Source organism: Aethalodelphis obliquidens, unplaced genomic scaffold (assembly GCF_003676395.1).
Source record: "Aethalodelphis obliquidens isolate GAN/ISIS:26980383/991018 unplaced genomic scaffold, ASM367639v1 scaffold16, whole genome shotgun sequence".
NCBI lineage: Eukaryota > Metazoa > Chordata > Mammalia > Artiodactyla > Delphinidae > Aethalodelphis > Aethalodelphis obliquidens.
In genome coordinates, this window is record NW_020837960.1 from 25600028 (window position 1) to 25624058 (window position 24031).

At 40.2% G+C, this 24031-nt stretch overlaps 2 protein-coding genes and 1 long non-coding RNA gene across 13 annotated transcripts in view; 2 read left to right on the forward strand and 1 right to left on the reverse strand.

Annotated features, from left to right (window-relative positions):
* Positions 1–17041, forward strand: part of N4BP2L2 (NEDD4 binding protein 2 like 2) — a 61828-nt gene extending 44787 nt beyond the window's left edge. For 4 of the 5 annotated variants that reach the window (XM_027116542.1, XM_027116544.1, XM_027116545.1 and 1 more), the window contains 4 exons: positions 8941–10700; positions 13153–13238; positions 14567–14612; positions 16858–17041. In XM_027116542.1, coding sequence (XP_026972343.1) covers positions 8941–10700; positions 13153–13238; positions 14567–14590 — 1870 coding nt within the window. In that variant the 3' untranslated portion in view covers positions 14591–14612; positions 16858–17041. Of the gene's footprint in view, positions 1–8940; positions 10748–13152; positions 13239–14566; positions 14613–16857 lie in introns of all 5 variants that reach the window. The other variant, XR_003434807.1, reaches the window with a different exon arrangement.
* Positions 16623–23926, reverse strand: LOC113625708 (uncharacterized). The gene is made up of 3 exons (XR_003434808.1): positions 23236–23926; positions 18289–18447; positions 16623–16924 (listed from the first exon to the last, which is right to left on the reverse strand). It is a non-coding gene; the product is annotated as an uncharacterized LOC113625708 (long non-coding RNA).
* Positions 22225–24031, forward strand: part of N4BP2L1 (NEDD4 binding protein 2 like 1) — a 35117-nt gene continuing 33310 nt past the window's right edge. For 2 of the 7 annotated variants that reach the window (XM_027116551.1, XM_027116550.1), the window contains exon 1: positions 22264–22616. In XM_027116551.1, coding sequence (XP_026972352.1) covers positions 22441–22616 — 176 coding nt within the window. In that variant the 5' untranslated portion in view covers positions 22264–22440. Of the gene's footprint in view, positions 22617–24031 lie in introns of all 7 variants that reach the window. The other 5 variants (XM_027116552.1, XM_027116549.1, XM_027116548.1 and 2 more) reach the window with 5 other exon arrangements.

Below are 24031 nucleotides of genomic sequence, written 5' to 3' on the forward strand. Positions count from 1 at the left end.
AGTTTGTTAGTTTATGTTTTGTTTTGTTTTTAGTTTTTTGCATCTATATCCATAAGTTGTATTGGTCGGTAGTTTTCTTATCTTGTGATGTCTTCATTTGCTTTCGGCATCAGAGTGGTGCCAGCCTTATAGAATGAGCTGGGTTGTGTTCTTTCTTCTTCTGTTTTTTTTGAAGAGTTTGTGAAGAATTGGTGTTTTTTCTTCCTTATGTAGTTGATAGAACATTTAAAGAAGCCCATTGAAGCCGTTTGGGCCTGGTCTTTTCTTTGTGAGAAGTTCTGAACATCTTTTAAAATCTAGTTTGCTTTCCTTTCCAGCAGTTGTTCCTTTACTTTGAGAACTTTTCTTCATCTTTTCTTTTGTGGATGAAAAAAAATGACCTTAATCTTACTTGACAAGAATAATAATTGTGTTTACCACTTTCAAAAGCAAACAAGCAAAATAAAAACAGTATGAAAGTAGGAACAAAGGAAGTAAAGAAAGCAAGCCATATATTTTCTTTTTAAAATATAATTTAATTTTTTTTTTGGCCACATTGTGGCATGCTGGATGTGGGATCTTAGTTCCCCAACCAGGGATTGAACCCGTGCCCCGTGCAGTAGAAGCATGGAGTCTTAACCATTGGACCACCAGGGGAGTCCCAAGCCATATATTTTCATTAAATGTTTTAATGGTTAACCTGTGAATAAAATAATGTCATTTTATTGCATTGAATCAATAGGTCATTTTGCTTTAAAGTCAAAAATCTCACAGCCAGGGGCTTCGCTGGTGGCACAGTGGTTGGGGGTCCGCCTGCCGATGCAGGGGACGCGGGTTCATGCCCCGGTCCGGGAGGATCCCACATGCCGCGGAGCGGCTAGGCCTGTGATCCATGGCCGCTGAGCCTGCGCATCCAGAGCCTGTGCTCCGCAACGGGAGAGGCTACAGCAGTGAGAGGCCCGTGTACCGCAAAAAAAAAAAAAAAAAAAAAGATATTAAATATAGCTCCCTGTGTTATACAGTAGGTTCTTGTTGTTTACCTATTTTGTATACAGTGGTATGTATCTGTTAATCCCAAATTCCTAATTTATCCCTGCCCTTTCCATTTGGTAACCATAAGTTTGTTTTCTATGTCTGTGAGTCAATTTCTGTCTTGTAAATAAGTTCATTTGTATGATATTTTTAGATTCCACTTATAAGTGATATCATATGATGTCTTTCTCTGACTGACTTGACTCAATAATGATAATCTCTAGGTCCATCCATATTGCTCCAAATGGCACTGTTTCACTCTTTTATGACTAATATTCCATTGTGTGTATACACACACACACACACACACACACCCCCCACATCTTCTTTATTCATTCATCTGTTGATCGACATTTTGGTTGCTTCCATGTCTTGGATATTTTAAATAGCGCCTTTGCTCTTTTTTTAAATCAAATTGTTTTTTGTTTCTTTGTTGTTGAGCTTTAGGAATTCTCTGTATATTCTGGATATTAATCTTTTATCAGTTATATGATTTGCAAATATTTTCTCTTCTGTTGGTTGCCTTTTTACTAAGTTAATATTGTCTTTTTTATTTTTTATTTTTGTTTGTTTGGTTTTTTGCGGTACACGGGCCTCTCACTATTGTGGCCTCTCCCGTTGCGGAGCACAGGCTCTGGACATGCAGGCTCAGCGGCCATGGCTCATGGGCCTAGCCGCTCCACGGCATGTGGGATCTTCCTGGACCGGGGCACGAACCCGTGTCCCCTGCATCGGCAGGTGGACTCTCAACCACTCCCCCTTCCCTCTCCCTACTGGTAACCTTTAGTTGGTTCTCTATATCTTGAGTCTGCTTCTTTTTGTTATATTCACTAGTTTGTTTTATTTTTTAGATTTCCACATGTAAGTGATATCATACAGTTTTGTCTTTCTCTGTCTGACTTATTTCACTTAGCATGATACCCTCCAAATCCATCCATGTTGCTACAAATGGCAAAATTTCATTTTTTTTATGGCTGAGTAGTATTCCATTGTGTGTGTGTGTGTGTGTGTGTGTGTGTGTGTATGGCACATTTTCTTTATCCATTCGTCTGTTGATGGACATTTAGATTGCTTCCATATCTTGGCAATTGTAAATAATGCTGCCACAAACATTGGGGTGCATGTATCTTTTCAAATCAGAGTTTTTATTTTTTTGGATATATACCCAGGAGTGGAATTGCTGGATAATGTGGTAGTTCTAGTTTTAGTTTTTTGAGAAACCTTCATACTGTTTTCCATGGTGGCTGTACTGATTTGCATTCCCACCAACAGTGTACCGGAGTTCCCTTTTTTCCACATCCTTTCCATCATTGGTTATTTGTGTTCTTTTTGATGGTAGCCATTCTGACAGGTGTGAGTTGATACATCATTGTGGTTTTGATTTGCATTTCCCTGATGATTAGCAATGTTGGGCCTCTTTTCAGGTGCCTGTTGGCCATCTACATGTTCTCTTTGAAAAAATGTCTATTCAGTTCTTCTGCCCATTTTTTTTTTTTTTTTTTTTTTTTTTTTTGCGGTTTGCGGGCCTCTCACTGTTGTGGCTTCTCCTGTTGCGGAGCACAGGCTCCAGACACGCAGGCTCAGCGGCCATGGCTCACGGGCCCAGCCACTCCGCGGCATGTGGGATCTTCCCGGACCGGGGCACGAACCCGTGTCCCCTGCATCGGCAGGCGGACTCTCAACCACTGCGCCACCAGGGAAGCACTCTTCTGCCCATTTTTAAATCGAGTTGTTTGGGTTTTTTTTTTTTTCTTGATATTGAGTTGTATGAGCTGCTTATATAAGTTGGATATTAACCCCTTATCAGTCATATCATTTGCAAATATTTTCTCCCATTGAGTATTATCTTTCGGCTTTGTCGACAGTTTCCTTTGCTGAGCAAAAGCTTTTAAGTTTAATTAGGTCCCATTTGTTTCTTTTTGCTTTTATTTCCTTTGCTTTAGGAGACAGATCCAAAAACATATTGCTACAATTTTTGTCAAAGAGTGTTCTGCCTATGTTTTCCTTTAGGAGTTTTATGGTTTCCAGTCTTACATTTAGGTCTTTAATCCATTTGGAATTTATTTTTGTATGTGGTGTTAGAGAGTGTTCTAATTTCATTCTTTTACATGTGGCTGTCTGGTTTTCCCAGCACCACTTATTGAAGAGACTGTTGTTTTTCTCCATTGTATATCCTTGCCTCTTTTGTCGTAGATTAATTGACCATACTGTGTAGGTTTAAGGAATTTCTAGTTTCTGTTGTTGAAAATTGGAGAACCCAAAGAAATCTTATAGGTTTTTATGACTTTTAAGTAAACTTCATGGTTATCCTGACTAAACCTAATTTGATAACAGTCTTTTAGTACTTTATCTTTATTGAGTCACTTACTTCAATTTAATTTTTATAGAAACTTTCTTTCTTGTAGTCATATTCTACTGATTGACATAATGTTTAATCAAACTATAAAATTATAGTACCATTATGATAAGTATAAACAGACTTGGGAAAAACTCACCTGACTGCTTGTAAATATGCAGCCCTAAATAATGGGAGCAGAAATGTGTAGTTGTACTAGAGAGCAGCCATCTAGCTGCAAGCATTTTGTATGTCATTGGCATTAGTTATTCTATTCTACAGAGGCGATGGAAAGAATTTGTCATTGGTTAGGTAGAGGTCATTTAAGGGCATCTATATTAATCTTTACAACTCTGCAAGAAGGTAGTGTTATCTCCATTTCAGAAGGGAGACCTGATTTGCCCAAGATCCCACTACTAGCTTATTACTGAACCAAGAGGACCTAGGCCTGGATTATTTCAACCACAGTCATTCCATAAAGCTGTGAGACCTCTCTTTTATAATCTGTGTATTTTAATTGAGTTTTACTTCATGTATTGCCCATGCTTCATGAATTAGTGTATAGGCCTCTGCAATAAGAAATAACGTTTCTGGCTCCCTTAATTATTTTCCTGATGAAGAACATTAAGCAATAACTATATATATATATATATATTTTTTTTTTTTTTTTTTTTTTTTTTTCTCCATAGCAGTCAATTTTGGCTTTATCTGGATGTTCTCTCACCTTTGTCTTCAGGTCACAGTTCACTTGGTCAGGTTAGCTTGTCTCTTAGCAACACTACCTTTCTAATTCTTAAAAAGTGCACTCCATCTGAACCCAGGAGCTTGGATTCTAAACCATTATCTAAAAAGCAAAATCTTATTAATCAGAGATATGTTACCATTCGTTCTTTCCTTATTTCTTCCTTTCTTTTCTAAAGCTACAGCCCATGCGTCCATCTCTTCTGATTTCTTCTCCATGACTAACTTATATTTAGTGATGCTTCTTCTCTTTTAATGGTGCCATTCACCCCTAAGTGAATCAGCATGAGTGAGACATAGGTTTGATGAGCCTTTCACACTTTATAAATACATAATTATTTATTATGTATTATATTATTATTTTATTATTATATATTTATTATGTATTATTATTATGTATTATAAATACATCTATTGATTAGGCACATCCAATGTATACATTCTCACAGAAGTTATCACCACCATCACTTCTCTTATCTCCCAAGTGCTTCACAAGTCCCTGTTATTGCTTTGTTTTTTCTTTCCAGAAGTCCTGTTCCAAGTACTAGAACAAGTGTGGTCACTATATAGAGCTTCCATGGTGCAGAACTAGAAGAAGTCTCTGACACACTTCCTTATAAAGTTAGTCTTCGGATTTTCATACTTCTTGGCATTTTATTGTATTTTTAATTGAAATTCCAAGCCTTAAGACTTCTTTGATTAACTCTTTTAGCAAACTGCCTTAATAAATTGCGTGATCTCCTAGATTCTAATAGTTATTTTTTAAGCCACCTCGTTCTTTCATGATCCATGTTAAATTCTCTGCAGGCATCATGAGTTTTCATCACTGGCAGGTCCTTTCTCAAAGTAGCTATCAGATTGTAATCCATTTAAAAAACATAGGAACCCTTGAGGAGTATTAGAGAAGCCCTCATCTTTTCTACTTTCTAAATTCTGCTATAGGGACAGATTAATTTACTGGTTAAGACTCTGAGCTGAACTTTGAGGCAATTGATTTAGCAGCGCTCTCTCCAAACCCCTACCTTGTACAGGCTTCTGTGTATCAGCAAATGGCTACTTCATCCCTCTGATTGTTCAGGCCAAAATCTTTGCACTCATGCTTGATTATTATCTTTTTCTCATACTCTAACCAATTTGTTTTCAATTCCTGCTTGTCTTTCCTTCAAAATATATCCAGAATGTGATCACTCTTCACTACCTCTATCCCTTGACAAATGAGTTAACTTCAGGAGGAGCCCCTTGTGTCCATTGGCCTAAGTTAATAGGCCACCTACCCTGGCCTTCCCGTTGGTCATATAAAACCTTGACATAAAGTTCAATTAGGGAGATGAGTCCTGTTCCACACTACCTTCTCTCACTTTCTGGTGTTATTCCTTGTTTGCTTTCATACAGAGGGAGAGAGAGAAAAAGAAAAAAGTCTCAAGACACTATTAGGGTAGTGATAGTAGGAGTCAGGGCCCAAGAGCTGCTTCCCTCAAAAGGACTCAACTCTTGCCAGCATAAACATCTCTGTGTTTGTGCACATGTGAGAATTTGAAGATGAGAGGAGGAAGAGGAATTTGAAGATGAGAGGAGGAAGAAAAAGAAGGGAAGTGTAAAATTCTCCTTTTTAGTTGAGAGGCAATTTTGTATAATGGTTAAAGAGTATAGACTCTAAAGCCAGTCAGTCTTGGTCTGAATTGTGCCAGTAGCCATGTGACCCTGGGCAAATTCTTCTTTTTTCTTTTTTTCCAGTTTTATTGAGAAATAATCGACATATATCACTGTGTAAATTTAAGCTATACACTATGATGGTTTCATTTACATACATTGTGAAATGATTACCACAATAGGTTTAGTTAACATCCATCAATTCATATAGATACAATAAAAATACAAGAAAAACGTTTTTCTCGAGTGGTAAGAACTCCTAGGATCTACTCTCTTAACAACTTTCCTAAATACCATACAGCAGTGTTAACTATAGTCATTGTGTTATACGTTAAATCCCTAATACTTATTTATCTAATAACTGTAAGTTTGTACCTTTTGGCCACATTCCTCCAATTCCCCCTTATCCCAACCCCCGCCTCAGGTAACCACAAATACAATCTCTTTTTCTATGAGGTTTTTGGTCATTTTGTTTTAGATGCCAAATATAAGTGAGATCATACAGTATTTGGCTTTCTCTGTCTGACTGATTTCACATACCATAATGCCTTAAAGTTTCATCCATGTTGTCACAAATGGTAGAATTTCCTCATTTTATATGGCTGAATAATAGTCCATTGTATATATATACCACAACTTCTTTATCCATTCATCCATTGATGGGCACTTGTTTCCATGTTTTGGCTATTGCAAATAATGCTTCTGTGAACATGGGGTACAGATACCTTTTTGAGTTAGTGTTTTTATTTCCTTTGCATATATCCCCAGAAGTGGAATTGCAAGATCATATGGTGGTTCTATTTTTAATTTTTTGAAGAACCTCCATGCTGCTTTATATTGTGACTGTAGTTGGGAAGATTCTTCAGCTTCCCTTTGTTTCAGTTGCCTTTTTGAGTTGGGGGTAAAACTAGCATTTGCCTTACCACATATGGTTATTGTGAAGATTAGGTAAGTTAGTACATGTAAAGCAATTAAATAATCTTAACATATAGTGAGTGTGCAGTAAATAGTTTTTTTTTTTAAAGCCAATTTTCAAAGTAGCATTGTGAACCTTGTAATTCCTGGTGGCATAAGGAGCTATAAACACTTTTATGATGAACCATATCTAGGAACCCCATTTCCATAGCTTAGAGTTCTCCTTCCTTGTGCACTAGAGAGCTGTTTAAAGGGACAGTGGCTGCACATTAAATGCATTCAAGTCCACAGAGTCACCAGTCCTGGAGTGAGTCTTAAGTCCTTAGTATTTTACCATTTAGGCCAACAAATAAAGCAACAACAAATTCAGCTTATTCTTTTCCTCCTTTCCCTGCAACAGGATGGTTCATGTTTGGGTGAAGAGAGTGGAGTTTGTTTTTAGGATGACAGACTAGTCTGCAGTATGCATTTTATAACTGTGACTGCACTTTAGACTTCAACTAGACCTTTCATTGGAGTCAGATAGAACTGACCATGAAGGAGAGTTACTGCCAAAGTTGACATTCTTTACTCGATATCCTTTTTATAGATACCATCTTAACTGCTTCTCAGTAATTTACTGTTTCTTAATGTTCTTCTTTTTAAAAAAATTTTTAAATTTAATTTTTAATTGAAGTGTAGTTGATTTACAACCTTAATGTTCTTTCTAAACCAACATCCAGGGATATATAAACAAGGGCAGCAGCAATTAGTTGACAAAGAACAAGGTATTCAGGGGTCCTGACTATTGAAAATTGCCCAGCAGCATGGGATGGAATAAACCAGGCCAGAGGCTGGGGCAATTTTCTTTTCTTTTTTTTTTTTTTTTTAAAGAAGATGTTGGGGGTAGGAGTTTAGTAATTTATTTATTTATTTTTGCTGTGTTGGGTCTTTGTTTCTGTGCGAGGGCTTTCTCTAGTTGTGGCAAGTGGGGGCCACTCTTCATCGCAGTGCACAGGCCTCTCACTATTGCGGCCTCTCTTGTTGCGGAGCACGGGCTGCAGACACGCAGGCTCAGTAGTTGTGGATCACGGGCCTAGTTGCTCCGCGGCATATGGGATCCTCCCAGACCAGGGCTCGAACCCGTGTCCCCTGCATTAGCAGGCAGATTCTCAACCACTGTGCCACCAGGGAAGCCCTGGGGCAGTTTTAATAAGTTCTTTTGTCCAATGCCCAGCCAATTGACCAACTTCTCTTTTCTGTTATCTCTTTCTGCTTCGGTGTTTGTTTAAGTGTTTATTTTCCTATTCCTCTACCCTGGATTTTTTTCCTCAGCTGTATCTATTGTCCTTCCTCTACTACATTTTACTATGTTTCCATCTGTACATTGTGGAAGAGAAGATAACTAAACCTTTATATCCGAAATTAGAAAATTTCCTAAATCCTCCTTTTTCTCTCAGGATCAAAGATTGCCTTCAATTAAGGGGCACCGTGAACTTTTAGTGTGCTTGATGAGAGCATTATTGCTCATTTGGGTGGGATAACTTTTCACTGTGGAATTGTCCCTGGCATTGCAGGATGGTTAACACCCCTGGCCCCAGTACCAAGTGCCAGTAACACATTTCCAGTCATTGAGACCACCAGAAATGCCTTCACACATTTCCACACACCCCACAAAGTAGTGGTAGAGCCTCTGGTTTAGAACCACTGCTCACTAGGCAGTTGGAAGCATATCATCCCAATACTGAACTTGGCTGCTCATTATCAACTGTTCTTTACAGTTTGATGGAGCAACTTAATTGCCAAAGTTTTTACGTCTAGAGAAAATCTAGCTATTTGAGCCATTAAAGTGGTGCCATTTACACTATACCCGTCACTTTTCACTTTTCAAAATTCAAGATGTTGGGATAACCAAGTTGTTTATTGGTAATATATATATATATATATATAAAGTATCTTAGGGAAAATATTAAGCTTTCATAAAGTTATTGGTTTATGAAATGAGTATGTGAAAATGAGTTGTAAGTTTCTCAAAGTGTATTCACTTTTATCAGGTTGGCCAAAAAGTTCGTTTGGGTTTTTCTATGATATGGAAACCTGAAAACAAACTTTTTGGCCAACCCAATCATTTAGAGGATTAAAGCATATCTCTTTCAAAGGTGATTTTTAAAATATAGTTCAAAGTGGACACACACTTTAGAATCTCTTATACTAATGATTTGTATATCTGCACATTGAGTATAATATTTTAGTTTATAATGTTATATAAGTAATTAAGTTATGAATTTCTTAATTCTTTTATGTTTCAGAGAAAGAGATTTGAAGAAAACTGGGCACAGGTTCGGCAAAGCCAAGAAGAGAAACAGAAAAAGAAACAAAAAGCAGAACAGTCATAGTAAAATCATGGAGGAAAACTCATTTGAAACCTTAAGTTATCTTACACCAGAAGATCAGGACCCATCTCAGAATGAAGAGGAAGACTTAGAAGAGACCAAAAGAGAATCAGAGTATTCCTTAACGGGTGATCTGAGAAATGAAGTAGGAGATTTTGTGAATGTCCATAAAGATGAGAGACAGGAAAACATAAATTTTGAAAACAGTTTGCCACATGTTATGTCTGTAGTTGAGTTGGACAATACACCAAAGAATTTCCTCCCCAAGGAAGATGATGACTTGTTTCTAAATTTGTCATTGATGCCAAATGAAAGCTCTGTTGCTTATTCAACAGTGACTCAAAATCTCCCCTATGTAGCAAGTGATGACTGCCCTGGCACAAAGATAGAAAAGCATATAGAAAGTAGGGATATCATGGCATTACACATCCAAGACCGATTTGTTGAAACCCCACGCTCATTTATGCAGAAGAAAGAGATGGTAGATAAGAGTCTCCTGAATGAAACAAGTCTGTACCATCAATATGGATCCAGAACTTCAGATAAAGTTTTAAGAAAGGAACAAGGAGTAAATACATCTAAAAATAATTACTGGGCTTTTTTCTCAAATGATTTCTCTGATGAAGAATTACAGTTGGGCTCTGATAGACAACCCTATTTTGGTAGCTGGCCTGAGGGACCTAATAAGTTTATATGTGAACAGAGACCAAAGAGAGATAGATGGCAAAAACTGGCTTATCCTGACAACAGGAGACAATTGATTAAATTGATCTCTCCTTCTGAAGGAGCATCAGGACCAGGAAACAGTCCTGAAACATTGATAGAAGAGAAGCTATCGATAGAAAATGAAGATTTGTCACCTCCAACTGAGAATATAGATTCAATCATAGAAACAGAGACAAATATCTTTGGAAGCCACTTCCTTAAGCTGGATAGCCTAAAGAATGCCTTACACTCAATAAAGAATAAAAAAAGGAGGCAGAAAAGGATTTTCAGTTTGGCACCAAACTTTAACTTACTGGGACAGAGTCATATCAATGTAAAAGAAATGGGGGAATGTGAATTGTTAACAGAAAGCCATGGAATAAAAATTATTTTGGAAGAAAAAAAAGATGTCATTTCAGAAATAAATAATGAAGAAGAGAATAAGCAAAACATTATGACCTTCAATCATCATCCATCATGGTTTTACTTTGACATTGTCAAAGATTCTCTTCTAAATGTTGGTGGACAATTTTATTCTCATTACCTGCTATTTAATAGACTAAGGCACTCTGTGTATTTTTACAAAAGCCCCATTCCTTCTCTTATGCTACAATATACATCTAGCTTTTGGAAGATATCTTTTACAAGCAAGAAACCGTTTTTGACTTCCAACTCTCAGAGGAGAGTAGATGATAAACTAAATGATGTAAGGTTCACTTCTTCAGAAATTTTAAGTAGCCCACCTGATACTTTGTACTCTTTTAGGGTCACTAATGATCTTCACTTTTTAAATGAAAGTTTTGGTGAAAAGCTAGAGACATGGGAAGAACCTAAACCATTACAGTTCTCACAAACAGAGGATAACCAAGATGTAACAAGCACTGACTACTATGATTCCCTTGAGCTACCATTATCACAAGAGTTTGCCTTTCAACTAGTAAAGCTTTTTGGATCTCCTGGAGTTCCAGTGGGTAAATTGAGTTTATTTGCTACAAATAAAAAGTCCAGTTTAACATATGTGAGTAATTTTTGCAGTGTTTCTACCTCATGTTAGTGATTTCATGCAGTTAATTGATGTTGTGATACTTTTCGGCGGTGGAAGTGGAGGACACGTAGCAAATGGTGCTCGGTGGAGTCATGCCCCATACCCCACCTCCACAGTCAGTCGTCTGAAATGTCTTTGAGCATGTTGAATACTTGGACTCTCAGTTTCAACAGACAGTGGGAAGACTGAAGAATGAGACAGGCAAACAGTGATTATGTAACAAATAGAGATGTACTGCTTTCTTTAAGAAAAATCTTTCTGCTTTCTGCATTTCCCTTGTTTGGCACATGGCCCTTTCCTTTCTCATTCACATTATAGCTCATAGATATGAGAATAGTAAAAGGGGGACAATGAAGATTAAGTGATGAAAAAAATATCTGAAATCAGTTTAATTTAATTTTTAAGAACTGAGAAGGGTACTGAAAAGAAGGTTAGGAAGGAGTCTGACTGGTTGACTTGAAAAGTTCCTTTGGGCTCTTAAGATTGTTGTTTTTGGAAGTGAAAAATCTACCTGTGAATTAAAAATGAAAATATGATTTTTTAATATTGTAAGTAAAATTCTAAGTAAATTTCTGCTAAATAGTATGCCTGTGCAAGATGCTAAATATCTTAAAGAGGAAATGAGGCACATACCCCAACTTTTCCTTATCTGTAAGTCAATTGCACGTGTTAATGACTTCATGCAATTGCATGTGTCCCCTTCCTTGGGGACAGAAGCTGTAAGAGCCAAGAAGTAAAGCTCCAGTCCCTGCATCCTGTATCTTCGTGATATTCTTTTTCTTCTGTACTTACCAGGGAGACTGGGGTTCTCTAACAGCTTGATTTCCAGTGTTTTTTACTTTGCTCCTAAACTTCTGCTGTTCTGGACAAGCTTGGTCCACTCAGCTCAGACCCAAGATTAGCTAAGTCTCAGAGTCAGAGGAGTCACAACTATCAACCTGTTCTGGCATCATGTTTATCATTTTTGCAAACTTTGTGAATAATCACACCGTAACTGCTGCAATTTTCTGTCCTCCTAGATGCACCAAAGAAACATACCAATTTAAAAAATTAAACTGTATTTGCTTTGGAGAATTTAAAAAGATAATGGAAGTCATTTTAAGCCGGGAATATTAGTCCAAAGTCCATATTCTGAAGTCATATGCAAAATTCTTTGTGGCATTTTGTGCCATTTTTCTGGGAGAAAGTCCATAGATTTTAACAGCTTCTCAGGGATGTCCATGACCCCAAAATATTAACAATCACTGCCTTAGATTGGCACCAGAAAGCATGAAGGCACTAGTGGGAAAAGATTCTAAACCTCCTTTGAATGCACAATACTATCATAATCAACAATAATGATCCAGCATCCATTAATTAAGCTTTGGAAAGCTTTTTAGAGGAAATAGACCTCATTCATCAAGTAGCTTACCTTCTAAATGGGGAGACAAGACTAACACAAAACAAAATTATTGCACATAGAAAATATAAATGAGAAGCTTATGAATATTTTATGAGTGAGGTTAGCTGTGCTAAAGGGATTGTTGAAGAGAATATGGGGTTATGGTTTTGTCTGGGATGGCTCCAAATGGAAGTGAATTATAAGCAGTGCTTATACAAATATGACTTAAAAGAAAAACAGGGAAAGAATTTTACATTTGGAAATGGTGTATGCTTAAAAAAGGAAAGGAGAAAACTGGAAGTGGAGGCTGTAAACTAATTCGTTTACCTAGGTTGGACATGCAAAGCTCTGGTGTATCTATGACCTTGTAAATAAAACAGGGAACTCAAATGAATTCTATTATTAGGAGCTCTGCAGGCACAGTGGGATTATATAGTAGAGTCATACATAGGCCTGAAGAAACCAAACTACCCATGTTGCTGGGGATATGCGAGTATAGGAAAAATATTTTCCGTGGTTTGGTATGGCGGATAGGTATAAATCAATGTCTGGACTTGCTTATGAGCATCATAATTGTAAAGATTTTTTCTCCCAGACACTCTTACGTGGAAGGAGCAATTTGCAAGAAAACTAAACTTGCTGTACTTGCAGTGTTTTATACATGTCACAGGAAAGGATGTCTACCTAAATTTTATGCCCTGTGACAGTACCACTTGAAGCTACTGATGTGTATATATTTGTACTTACATGAGAATATGAACTATGATACATATCACTTTACATATATACATAAGCATTTTTATTGAGTCTGGATAGTGTTTACTAACAGAGACCTGAGAGAGACTAACTCCTGCTTTAGCTATCACTGAAATATCTTCAAAACCAGGCTTTTATCATTATGGTGGTCTAGATATCATGTTTGTATGTCTTCATATTTAGGGTAAAAATATGTGTGACATTAGAGATGAAATTTGTTCTTTTTTTTTTTTTTTTACAGAATCTTTGTTGCCCGACGACTGTGTGGTTCCTCTTGACTGGAAGACACTGAAGATGATCTGTTTACAGTGGAAGACGTCAGTAGAGGTATATTTTTATGGCTTTCAAAGCAGACCTTCTCTAACTGGTTTCTTTTTTTATTGATTTTTAAATTTTTAATACAATTTTTAAAGGTTACTTTCCATTTACAGTTATTATAAAATATTGGTTATATTCCCTGTGTTGTACAATACATTCTTAAGCCTAGCTTATACCCAATAGTTTGTGCCTCCCACTTACCCACCCCTATATTGCCCCCGCCTCCCATAATCACTAGTTTGTTCCCTATATCTGAGTCTGCTTCTTTTTTGTTTTATTCACTAGTTTGTTATATTTTTAGATTTCACATATGCAATATCATATAATGTTTGTCTTTCTCTGTCTGACTTATTTCACTTAGCATAATGCCCTCTAACTAGTTTCAAAAAAAAAAAGAAAAAAGAAAACCTGTTCCATCAAATGTAACATGAAGAGCTACATCCATTGTATTAAATTAGAGAAAGAATGTATGTGGATGGGTGGATAATCTATGCATGTTTCTTTCAGTTAGTCCCAAACAGAAAGTTGCATTTAATTCCCTAACTTTGTTGTAGTGTAGGCTGGTATAAGGGCCAACTGTGGGTGACTGAGGTCCCTGTTTTAGGAGAGTCATTTATTCTTCTTTACATCTTTTTCTCCTGTCCAGCCCTCAATCTTATCTTGTTATAATAAAGTAACAGCTACAAATTAGATTCATATTTACGTGACTTGGAAGCACCTCATTATTGGTATGTTCTGGTGGTCCATGATGGTTCTGACAGGCTGTTAATTTTCCAGGTAGCTGGAGGAGGACTGGTTGGGAAGGTTAGAAAGGTAACAGAAACTCTGGAAAATCCAGTACTCTGTGTAATGTAATGAGGAGAGGGTGGCTGGTATTCTGTTTACATTAGTTGATAGTGACTTATATGTGCCCAAAGGCAATGCCAAAGGTACATTTTGAAATAAATAGTAAAATCAAGGTTTAGTGAAACATAGAATTATATAGTTCAGGATAGTAGGTATTTCTTAACTGTTCATATAAACACAGCTGTGGGAAAAGTAGATTTGTTTGTGTGCTCAGGTAGTAAAACCAAATACATTTTTCTACATATTTCTCCTCATTCCCATGGAGACCTTTTTCCTACCTAAACATACACACACACACACACACACACACACACACACACACACACACACACACGCACACAGCAATAATTTAAATGTTTAAACTGATATTTATGTTTATTATGTTTTTTCTCATTTGGAGAGTGTCCCTATGGGAGTTAAATGATGGTGCAAACCTAATCCCAATGGCAAATATTAATCATTATTATATGTATTTTAATTATGATTTCTAGAAAAGACAGAAGAAGATTGGTTAAAAAAATGAGGATTCTTTGAACTGTAAGTACAACTTATTCCAGAGACCTCTATATGATCAGGAGGAAATGGATGTTGACATTATTTGGTTGTAATAGTTCATATGTACTACAATTGAAGAGTAAATATAAAAAATGTAGTCTGTTACCATAGCAACTCTGTGTGCTATTGCACATGTGATGTTTTTATTTCCTTTAAATGTAGATCTTTTTATGAAATACAACAAAGCTTAGATTGTTGCTGCCAAATTTATTTTCCAACTTTATTAGTTAGAATATATTTTAGAGCATTCTGTCAACACACAGTTTATGAGGGATTTCCACCCCCTCACCCCTCACCTCCACCCAGATTGATAATGTGGTGATGGCTGGGAATTAGGGATATAGGTTATATTTAAATATTAAAAGATTCTCTAGGAAAAGAGGTAAAACGTGTAGACAAACTCATGTTTTAAACTGGACATCAAGTGACATTAAAATAAACACATGGCACTTTTTTTTAAATGCCTAAATTATGAAATAAACACAGCTGCTATGATTTCATTATGTATCTGTCTGCATTTGATAAGAATTGAATGTACTCTGCATTTACCATATGTTTTCTCTTTTCATTGTTTCCATTTCTCAGCTAACTAGAAATACACATATACCCAGTAAAAATGTTTTTGTTTGTTTTAAACATGGTTCTGCTGAAAGAAGAAGGGGAAGGACTAAAGATCTGGGAGAAGAGTTTAGAGATTTGGAAAATGTGGGATAAATATAGGAGGGGAAGAGATAAGAGGCTATGAGGAATTCCAGAGAAAGGAGGTGAAGAAATTCATTCATTTGTTCAACAAATGTTTATCGAGTTGCCTCAGTTCAGACATTGTTCTACACACTGAGGATATAGCAGTGAAAACATTCCCGGCCTCATGGAGTTTATGTGAGGCTTCCCCTCAGTGTGACACCAGTATAAGCAGCATGCAACAAGCATGGGTATATTTGGCAGTAGCTAATTTCAGAGTGTTTTCTATCTGGTAATTTTGTGTCAAGGACACTTTATGGACCATACTTTTTTGATTTTTATGTTCATCTTCTACATTCATGCTAAACGAAATGCCCTCTGTGAACCTCACAGAGCAGTCATCCCTAATTATTTGTCCTCTCTTTTTGGGGAATTTCATGAGTGCTGTAGCCATGTACAGGTTTTTTATAATTGTAATGAGAATGGGCCTCTTAGTTTTGTGTTTGGCATAATTAAGGATCAGTGGGCGTCACGGGGTAAACAGAAATTTAGAAAGAAGGAAATAGCAGGAGAATGTGGTTGGCTCTGGGAGCCTCAAATCCCTGCCTATTTCAAAATCCTCTTCTTGCTGGTGGCCAGGGTGTTTATATTGCCTCACTTCTTTAAGGACGTAGGGCAGAGTGCTGGAAAGAGGATGCGTTTGCATCTTGAAGCTACTGCTGACTGGCTATGTGACCTTAAACAAATTACCCTCTCAGAGCCTCAATTTCTTCACCTGTAAAAAAATTACATTCATAATACCAATCTGTCATGGGGATAATAAATGAGGATTAAATGAAATAACTTGTGCAAAGTTCTTACCATAGTGCCTGAAAAATACTAGGCTCTTAGTTAGGGTTAATTCCCTTCCCCTGAGTACCTTAGTTGGTTACAGCTTTGTCTTTGAAATGCCCCTGGCAGAATAGAAATTGTGTTATCTAGGACAGGGGTCCCCAACCCCTGGGCCTTGGACCGGTTCAGGTCTGAGGCCTGTTAGAAACTGGGCCGCACAGCAGGAGGTGAGTGGCGGACGAGTGAGTAAAGCTTCTTCTGCACTCCCCATCACTCACATTACCACCTGAACCATCATATATCTCCCCCACCCCGCCACCATCCGTGTAAGAATTGTCTTCCACGAAACTGGTCCCTGGTGCCAAAAAGGTTGGGGACCACTGATCTAGGAGAGCAACATATTGACTCAATAAACTTGTTAACACATTTGCATGAGTTAAATGTATTTATTATTAACTTTATAATGTAAATAGCTGGGTCATCAGGAAATGGGACATAGACCAGGATTTGATTTAGAGACAGAAAGTTGGGCATAATCAGGAGGACAGGCTCTTGAATGAGGCAGGACCAGGCAGGGTGCGGGGCTGTGGGGACAGCGTGAAGTTCTAGATATGAGGGGGTGGCATAAATAGGTCAGGAGTTTGGGAAACTGACAGCAAACTCCATTCATGTCACCATTTTGTCTGGACTTGTCTGGGCTTGTGTTTGTTTGTAGTTGAAGTCTCCGTCTTCCTGGTACTGTTGAAGACCCTCATCATCAAGAAAGAGTGCTAAGTGCCAAACTGAAGGATAATTTAGAGTGATACACTCAGTGGATACCGAAATTGGTTTGAATAATCTGTTCAACTATTCTTAATCAGTTTCCTGATTACTAATAAAAAACTCAACGAAAGAGGTAACAACTTGAACATTTTATTATCTAATTTTGAAGATACTCACCCTACTTTATTTCATGAAGAAAATAAGGCACAGAAAACTTGAGTAGCTTATTTTTAAAATTGCATCAGAATAGAAGGATAGGCCCTATATCCAAGTATGGGTCCATGATTCCATTTCTAGAATTCTGAAATCCAAAAGCCTCTGAAAACCAAAAGTTGTTTTTATTTTGTTTTGTTTCTTAAATGTTTGGCGTGAAAACTAAGTTGGCAGCAAGACTTGACCCAAACAGACAGGTTAATTTTACTCCTTATTTATCCCACTTAGCGTGACTCTTCAGACATTTTACTGCAGAAATATTAATGTGTTAAATTACCAGGGGTGCCCTAGACCCCACTTAGAACTTCCTAAATTCTGAAACATATCTGACCTCAAGGATTTTGGTTAGAGATTGTGGGACTTGCACTATACTACAATAATAATTATTTTTATTATTACTATTATTTTAGTTTAATCGTACTTAACAAACTTCAAATACAAAAATTCGTATTTGAAAAGTATAAATTAAGGGGTGATTTCTCATTATTCAACATGTAGGCATTTATGTAATCTCTCTGTTTTCAGAAAGGGAGTGTTGCCTGCCGTATCTTGCCTCTTACTCCTCCTCATCCTGTTTTATCTTCTCCAGAGAATAAACCTCCAGGCTTCTGCAGGGGGTGGGCAGCTGCCTGACTGTGTGGACATTTGTTTCTTAAACAGACTTTCAACTGACCTTCCTGTTTAGAGTCCCACGTCCAGCCCTAAATCTTCCAATTCCTGAAATTTTAGGGGTTATGCAGAGTAAATAGTATTGTTTCTTGGCTTTCTGTAATTCAAGTTTTATTTTTAATTTTTTTTCCAAATTAATTAACACTGGGCATTTAGCGTTCCAGTTTTTGAAATTTTGTTGCTGTGATCTTCTCTCTTTTCTTACAGTTTATACTTGAAAATAATAATGATTACCCACCCCGCCAAAAAACCTTTACATTTTCGTGGGGTTTCAGTGAGGGAAGTTAAGTATTTGAGTTCTGTCTGCTAAATCAGGAACTGAGCACTTTATTTAAAATAGCTCAATGTTTTTCCTATGTTCATTTTGTACAGTTTCAGTTTATCTTTCTACTAGACTGTCAGTCTCTTACAGACAGAGACCAAGGTCTTCAGTGTTTGGTTGAACTCCCTAAGGTCTTGCTCTCTGTGCAGGCTCCTAGAGCCGTTGTGAAACTGGACTTACCTTTGGCCTGGGATGGGATGATTTCAGGGAAGAGCTGATCAGGATTAGGGTTGAAGCAGAGGAGACTCTGGCATCTGGCAAATGTTTGCTTTCTTAGGAGACTTCGACAGCAACAATTATGGATTTCTAATGAATACATTAGAGTCCACACCACCATGGCTGTAAGTAAGGGTAACATCATAAATATTAAACAATGAGTATGGCAGGGCTGGTGACCAGTTCTGAGACTCCTTTGTACTGTATTGATGCATACCAGCTAACTACCCACCTAGGCTTCTACTTAGGTTCCAGGAAGCCCCCAGCTTTCTCCAGCTCCTGCCTTTATTACCTTGCCCTAATTTCCAGAATGGAGCTTTAGAAAAATGGGTTGGGGCTACTTTCCCCACCTCCCAGGCTTCCTTCTCAAAACTTATACTCCTCAAGTGTCCCTGTGAACAGTGGCAAATACTAGGTGCTGTGGAAATAGAATTATGGTCATCGCCTTTGGGGAGGAGTGTGATGCCAAATAGAGAGAGGGAAGGAATATAGGAGGCAGAGGCAGTGTGAGGTTAGAATGAGCAAAATCAGTCTTATCCAGAGGACATTTCTGCATTAGCAGACTTATCCTAGGCCACCAGAGTCCTGAGCATTTCCCCTGTCAATTCAGGCAAGCAGACATACTCTGCATGACTGCTCTCCCCTTGTCCCCCTTCCCCTAACCTCTTCGAGCTTCCTGCATCCTCCATCGAGCTTCTAGGGGAAGGATAAGGGAAGAGCCAGGAGGGAGCAGTTTTAAGTATAGAGGCACTACCTCTGAATGGCCAAATAGTGTAGACTGTGGTGGAAGGTGAGAGCTGGAGGTGCTGTAGCAATGAGGGGTCCACCATAGAAACAGCTAAGCAGGCACAGAGGGATGCTTTCCTGTCCTTTCCATTCATGTCACTTATGTAACAAGGTGAATAAGTATGTATATAAGGCATTTTTTTGAGTAAAAAATCAGATAAAAGCTTTTGGTAGATGAAGAAAGGACATAGGATTAGAGAAAATTGGGAAGCTACTACCTTTATATTTTAAATGGTTCTACTATGTTACAGGGTCTTTGGTTAGGCTGCTTTGGAAACTTCGTCTTGGTTTCTGACTTCTGCCATCTTGGCATCTGCAGGAGAGGAACCCAGGGCTGACTTACAATTAAGCATTCCAAATCGTGGGGTATTTGGAACTGTAGGTTCGAGGGTTAAATTCCTGGTTTCCAATGGCTCTTCCTGTGCACCCTCTTATTTTTCCACATCTTGTTAAACAGTAATAATTAGAGAAACATTTGAATGTTTCTTCATTTGCCAGAAATTACTCCTAAGATTATTTCTTTATGTCTATCATGGTAATGGTTTGTAGTGCAGCAACGTGAAATTGTGCTGGTCATCACCTTCTAGAGAAATGGAACAGAACCTTAGAGCTGAAAAGCTGGTTGGGTGAACTGAGGGCATGAAGGAGTGTTGTCACAGGGATCCTCTGACTCGGGGGTAGCCTTCCTCTCTGGAGGCTGCCACCTATATAGGGCCAGTAAGGATCTGAACGTAGATACTATCTGGGAGCAGGGTGGTTCTCAGATCTGCCAATAAGGTCACTGACTGTTTACATTAGTCCTTAGCTGACGTTATCACTATCTTTTTTCAGTGTTAATCTTTAGTAAATCCCAAGCTCAGACACATCTACTGAGAAAGCAGTTTGGGTCCATATACAACTATTGAGCATCTCTGAATGTCAGATGCTGTGTTAGCTCTTGGGGTGACAAGGGCAACACTGTTCTTGCCTTTGAACTTACAGTCTAGTGGGAGGAAACAGATACACAAACAGATAGCTTTAAACAGTGTGGTTCTGAGGAATAAATTGGGGAAAACAGAGCTTGTTGACTAGTTAAATCTGGGAGCTAAGAGAAAGGAGAAGTGTCTGGGGTCACCTTCAGATACTGCCAACCATTTTCTCCTCCTTGAACTCTCCCTCCCTGGGGCTCCACACACTATCTTACAGTTCTGTCTCTCATACTCTCCTTCAATAGATCCACTTCAAAGACTGTCTTTAAATGCTGTCCCCGAGCCCCCTCTTCAGCCGTCTGCTCTTTTCTCTATCTTCTTCTCACAGGGGAAGGATTTCCAAAGCTCTGTCTCCATCTCAGACCTCTCTTCTAACAGCACATTCACATTTTCCAGCATCTACTTCATCGCTTCAGCTGCCACAGGTACTGCAGACTCAGTGTGCCAAAACTTCTAGCCCCCAAAGCTGTGTGTCTTCCTGCTGCCCTCTCCCACACTGCCTGGGACACCCTCTATAGAAGGAAATAGAAATGGACAGAAGTCTCATGCAGCACTCATGCAGCACATGTCCAACAGAAATATGTCAGCCACATATGTACTTTAGACTTACCTACTAGCCAAGTTAAAAAAAAAAGAAACATGAAATTAGTTTTAATAATATATTAACCCAATACACAGCATGTTATCACTTCAACACATAATCAATATAAAAATTATTGAGATATTTTACATTCTTTTTTTTCATACTGAAGCTTTGAAATTCAGTGTACTTTAATCTCAGTTTGGACCAGCTGTTGTTTGGGCCAGTACTTCAAGTGCTTAATAGCCACATGTGGTTATTGGCTCCTATGTTAGAGCGTGCAAGTCTAGAATGAAAAAGGTAGTTTTGCGGCTGGGTAAAAACGGTCTTGTAAGAAGTATTGTAGATACATGGAAGTATGATAGGATACATACATTATAAGCAACACTATTTTTATGATTCATGTATATTCTCCATTCCTTATGGTTTCCCTCTAATATTTAGAGAAGCTTTTGAAATTTCAGTGTTTCTCAGAAGTGCTAAGAATTCTTCCTCCAATGCTGGGAAGGGATTTTCAAGAGAGTAGCTCATCTCCCTCCGCTCCCCCCTCCACAGAACCCCAAGAGGAAGGCGAAATTGTCAGCACAGAGCCCCCCCCACCCCCCACCCCCGCACTTGGATAGTCCCTTCCACTGAAGCTTATTGTGCAATCTCTGGGTTTTGTTTTAGAAGGAAATTGCTTTTCTTCACAATTCCTTTTCAAAATTTTCATACCTTAGCTGCCAGAAACAAAATGTATTTACTTTACAATGGTTATTACAGCCAAAGCCACCATATATCCCGGATTGTTCGAGGATGGTGTTAATTTTTAATATTGTCTCTTTCAGTCCATGCATCTTGAATTTTAGTTCAGAAAATAGGATCTCTCTTTCACACTCCTGAGTGTGAAACAGTGGAGAGTACTGTGGTGATCAACCAACTGGCGCTCACCAGTTCCTGGAACTTAGAACTTAATTCTGGATGCTTTTCTGTTGTTTCAGTAGACTGCTCCTTTCCCTGCTCCTGCTCCTAGGGAGGCCATCCCTTTCCTGTGGTAACAGGTCATGAACCTGGGCAGTAGCCCGTCCTTCTCAGGATGCCTAGTTTATACTACTGTTCATAAATCAATCTGAGTTTTAAGAGGTGCTTTGTTTTTGAAGAAGAAGAGATTTCTAAAGTTATGTAGAGGCAACAAAGCTTTCTAAGAATATTTTTGGCAGGCTGATACAGAAGTATTTAAAAAAAGGAAAAGATACAGGCCCTGGGAGAGTGGTGTTAGCCGTTGGGACACCAGCCAGATATTGGTGCTCACAAATTGGGGGAGACAATGGTCTTTACTGTTACTGTTCAAAATGCTGTTCACGGTCTCTTATCGTCAACTAAAATTATTTCACTTTCAAGGTCTAGGCCAGTGTTAGGTGGGGTGGAGGAGGGCTTTTGCCTAAGGCCTGCCTTCCACGCGGGCGTCCCGGGGAAGTGTCCAGTGTCCCACCCGGTGGGCCTCTCCCCCCAGGGCGAAGGGTACCCGGAAGCGTGGGGGGGCGGGGAGGCAGTGGGGGAGCGGGGCGGGGGTCGCGTTGCCCAGGTTTTCCCGGCTGTCAGTCTCCCAGCGTCCCCAGCTTTCCAGGTAGGGACGACCCCTCCCACGCAGCGCAGTTCGGGCGGGTGGGAAGGAGGGGCTGGGCTCCGAGCGCCCGCCCCTCCATCTATCACATGGCCGGAGAGCCACAAAAACAACAGCTTTGGCCAAGACCGTGACTTCAGGAAGGGGAAAGCAGTGTTCTCGCAGCCAGCCCCCACCCCATGGAGGAGAGTTTTCTTGAATCCTTTGGGAGGCTGAGCCTCCGGCAGCAGCAGCAGCCGCCTCGGCCGCCCGCCCCGCCGCCCCCGCGTGGGACACCTCCGCGCCGCCACAGCTTTCGGAAACACCTCTACCTCCTGCGAGGCCTCCCGGGCTCGGGGAAAACTACGCTGGCCAGGTAATGACGCGTCCGGGCGCCGCGCGCGGACCCAGCCGAGCCAGCCCCTTGCCCGGCCCCGGCCCGAGACTAACGGGGGGAAGCCGGGCCGCCCGGTGCCAGCCGGGCCGCGGGCTCGAGACGCGGGTGGCCCGTCCCGTTGGTTTCCATGCTGCACCCTCGCAGGAGGACGGCTGTCAGCACTGCGCCTGGCGCGAGCCCCAGATGGCACCGGCCCCCGCACGGCCCCTGCGCCAGCCGGGCGGGTAGCCTTCGCCCGGAGCCTCGCAGCGCGGGGTCGGGGGCCCGCGGGCAGTCTTCTTCAGGAAAGCCCGATAGCGACTGCAGAGGAAACCACCGGGCCTCCCGCTGGCACGCAGGCACCCGCCACGGTGCGGCAACAGGCGTTTTAAACCTGAGCGGAGAAGTGGGGGCCCAGGGGCAGGGGCTGGGACCCGGGCGCGCGGCCGCGTAGAAAATCTGATGGAGGGAGGCAGCCCTGCGTGTGCTTTGGTGGCTGCGAAGGCGCACAGGTGCCCGGGGGAGGGGGTTGCGCGGCCGCTGGAGGCCGTCATTGACACAGCTTCGCAACGGGAGCCCAAATCGGTTTACTCGCTAGGTGCGCCAGCGGCCCCCGTACCGGGTCAGCGTGAATTGCACGGCCTCGTTGCTGGGGCCACGTTGCTAGGCCCGCCGCTCCAGCCTCAGCTCCCTCCACTCTGTCCTGCGCCTGATGTTCCTGCAGCGCTGAACTGTTTCTCTCCTTGCCTTTGCTGGCGCTGCCCCGCGTGCCTGGTTTGCCTGCCCGGGTTGCCTTCTACCGCCCTCTCCCCTACTGATTCCACCAGCCCTTTACGACTCAGGCTTATTAATCCTCGCCCTCCGGGCTCCCCCGCTTCCTGTTTACACCTCTGTGGCTGCGCTTGGTTTTGCACATGGTTTCGTTTATCCTTCTGTAAGTTTCTTGAAGGTAGGGGCCGTATCTTACCCTGCAAAGCACAATGTTTGGCAGTAGTATGTGTTCAATAGAAGTGGTCCCTTGCCCTCAAAGAGCTTTCCATCTCACCAGAGAGGTAAGGCTAGCTGTAGAACCATGGGACTGGCCATAGAACTGTGCAACCAATGAAGAAGAATCAAGGTCGTAGCACACATTGAGAAGCGAATTTGAATGGTACACAAAGACCGTGGGAGGAGGGTCTGGGTTCTTTAGGGTCAGGGAACTGTGACAGCCCTGGTGTTGTGCTGCCAGTTTTAGTTAGGATTCCTGGTTGATTTGTGGAGTAGAAGCCTTTAGCAAAACAATATTGCTACATTTTCACAGATTCAAGAGATGGGCGACTTCCAAAGGGCCATTGGTACCCTTTTCTAAGAAACACGCACATTTCAATAGGCCTTCTCTCTGGCTGGATAGAGAATGGGGGAGCCTGCCTAGAACC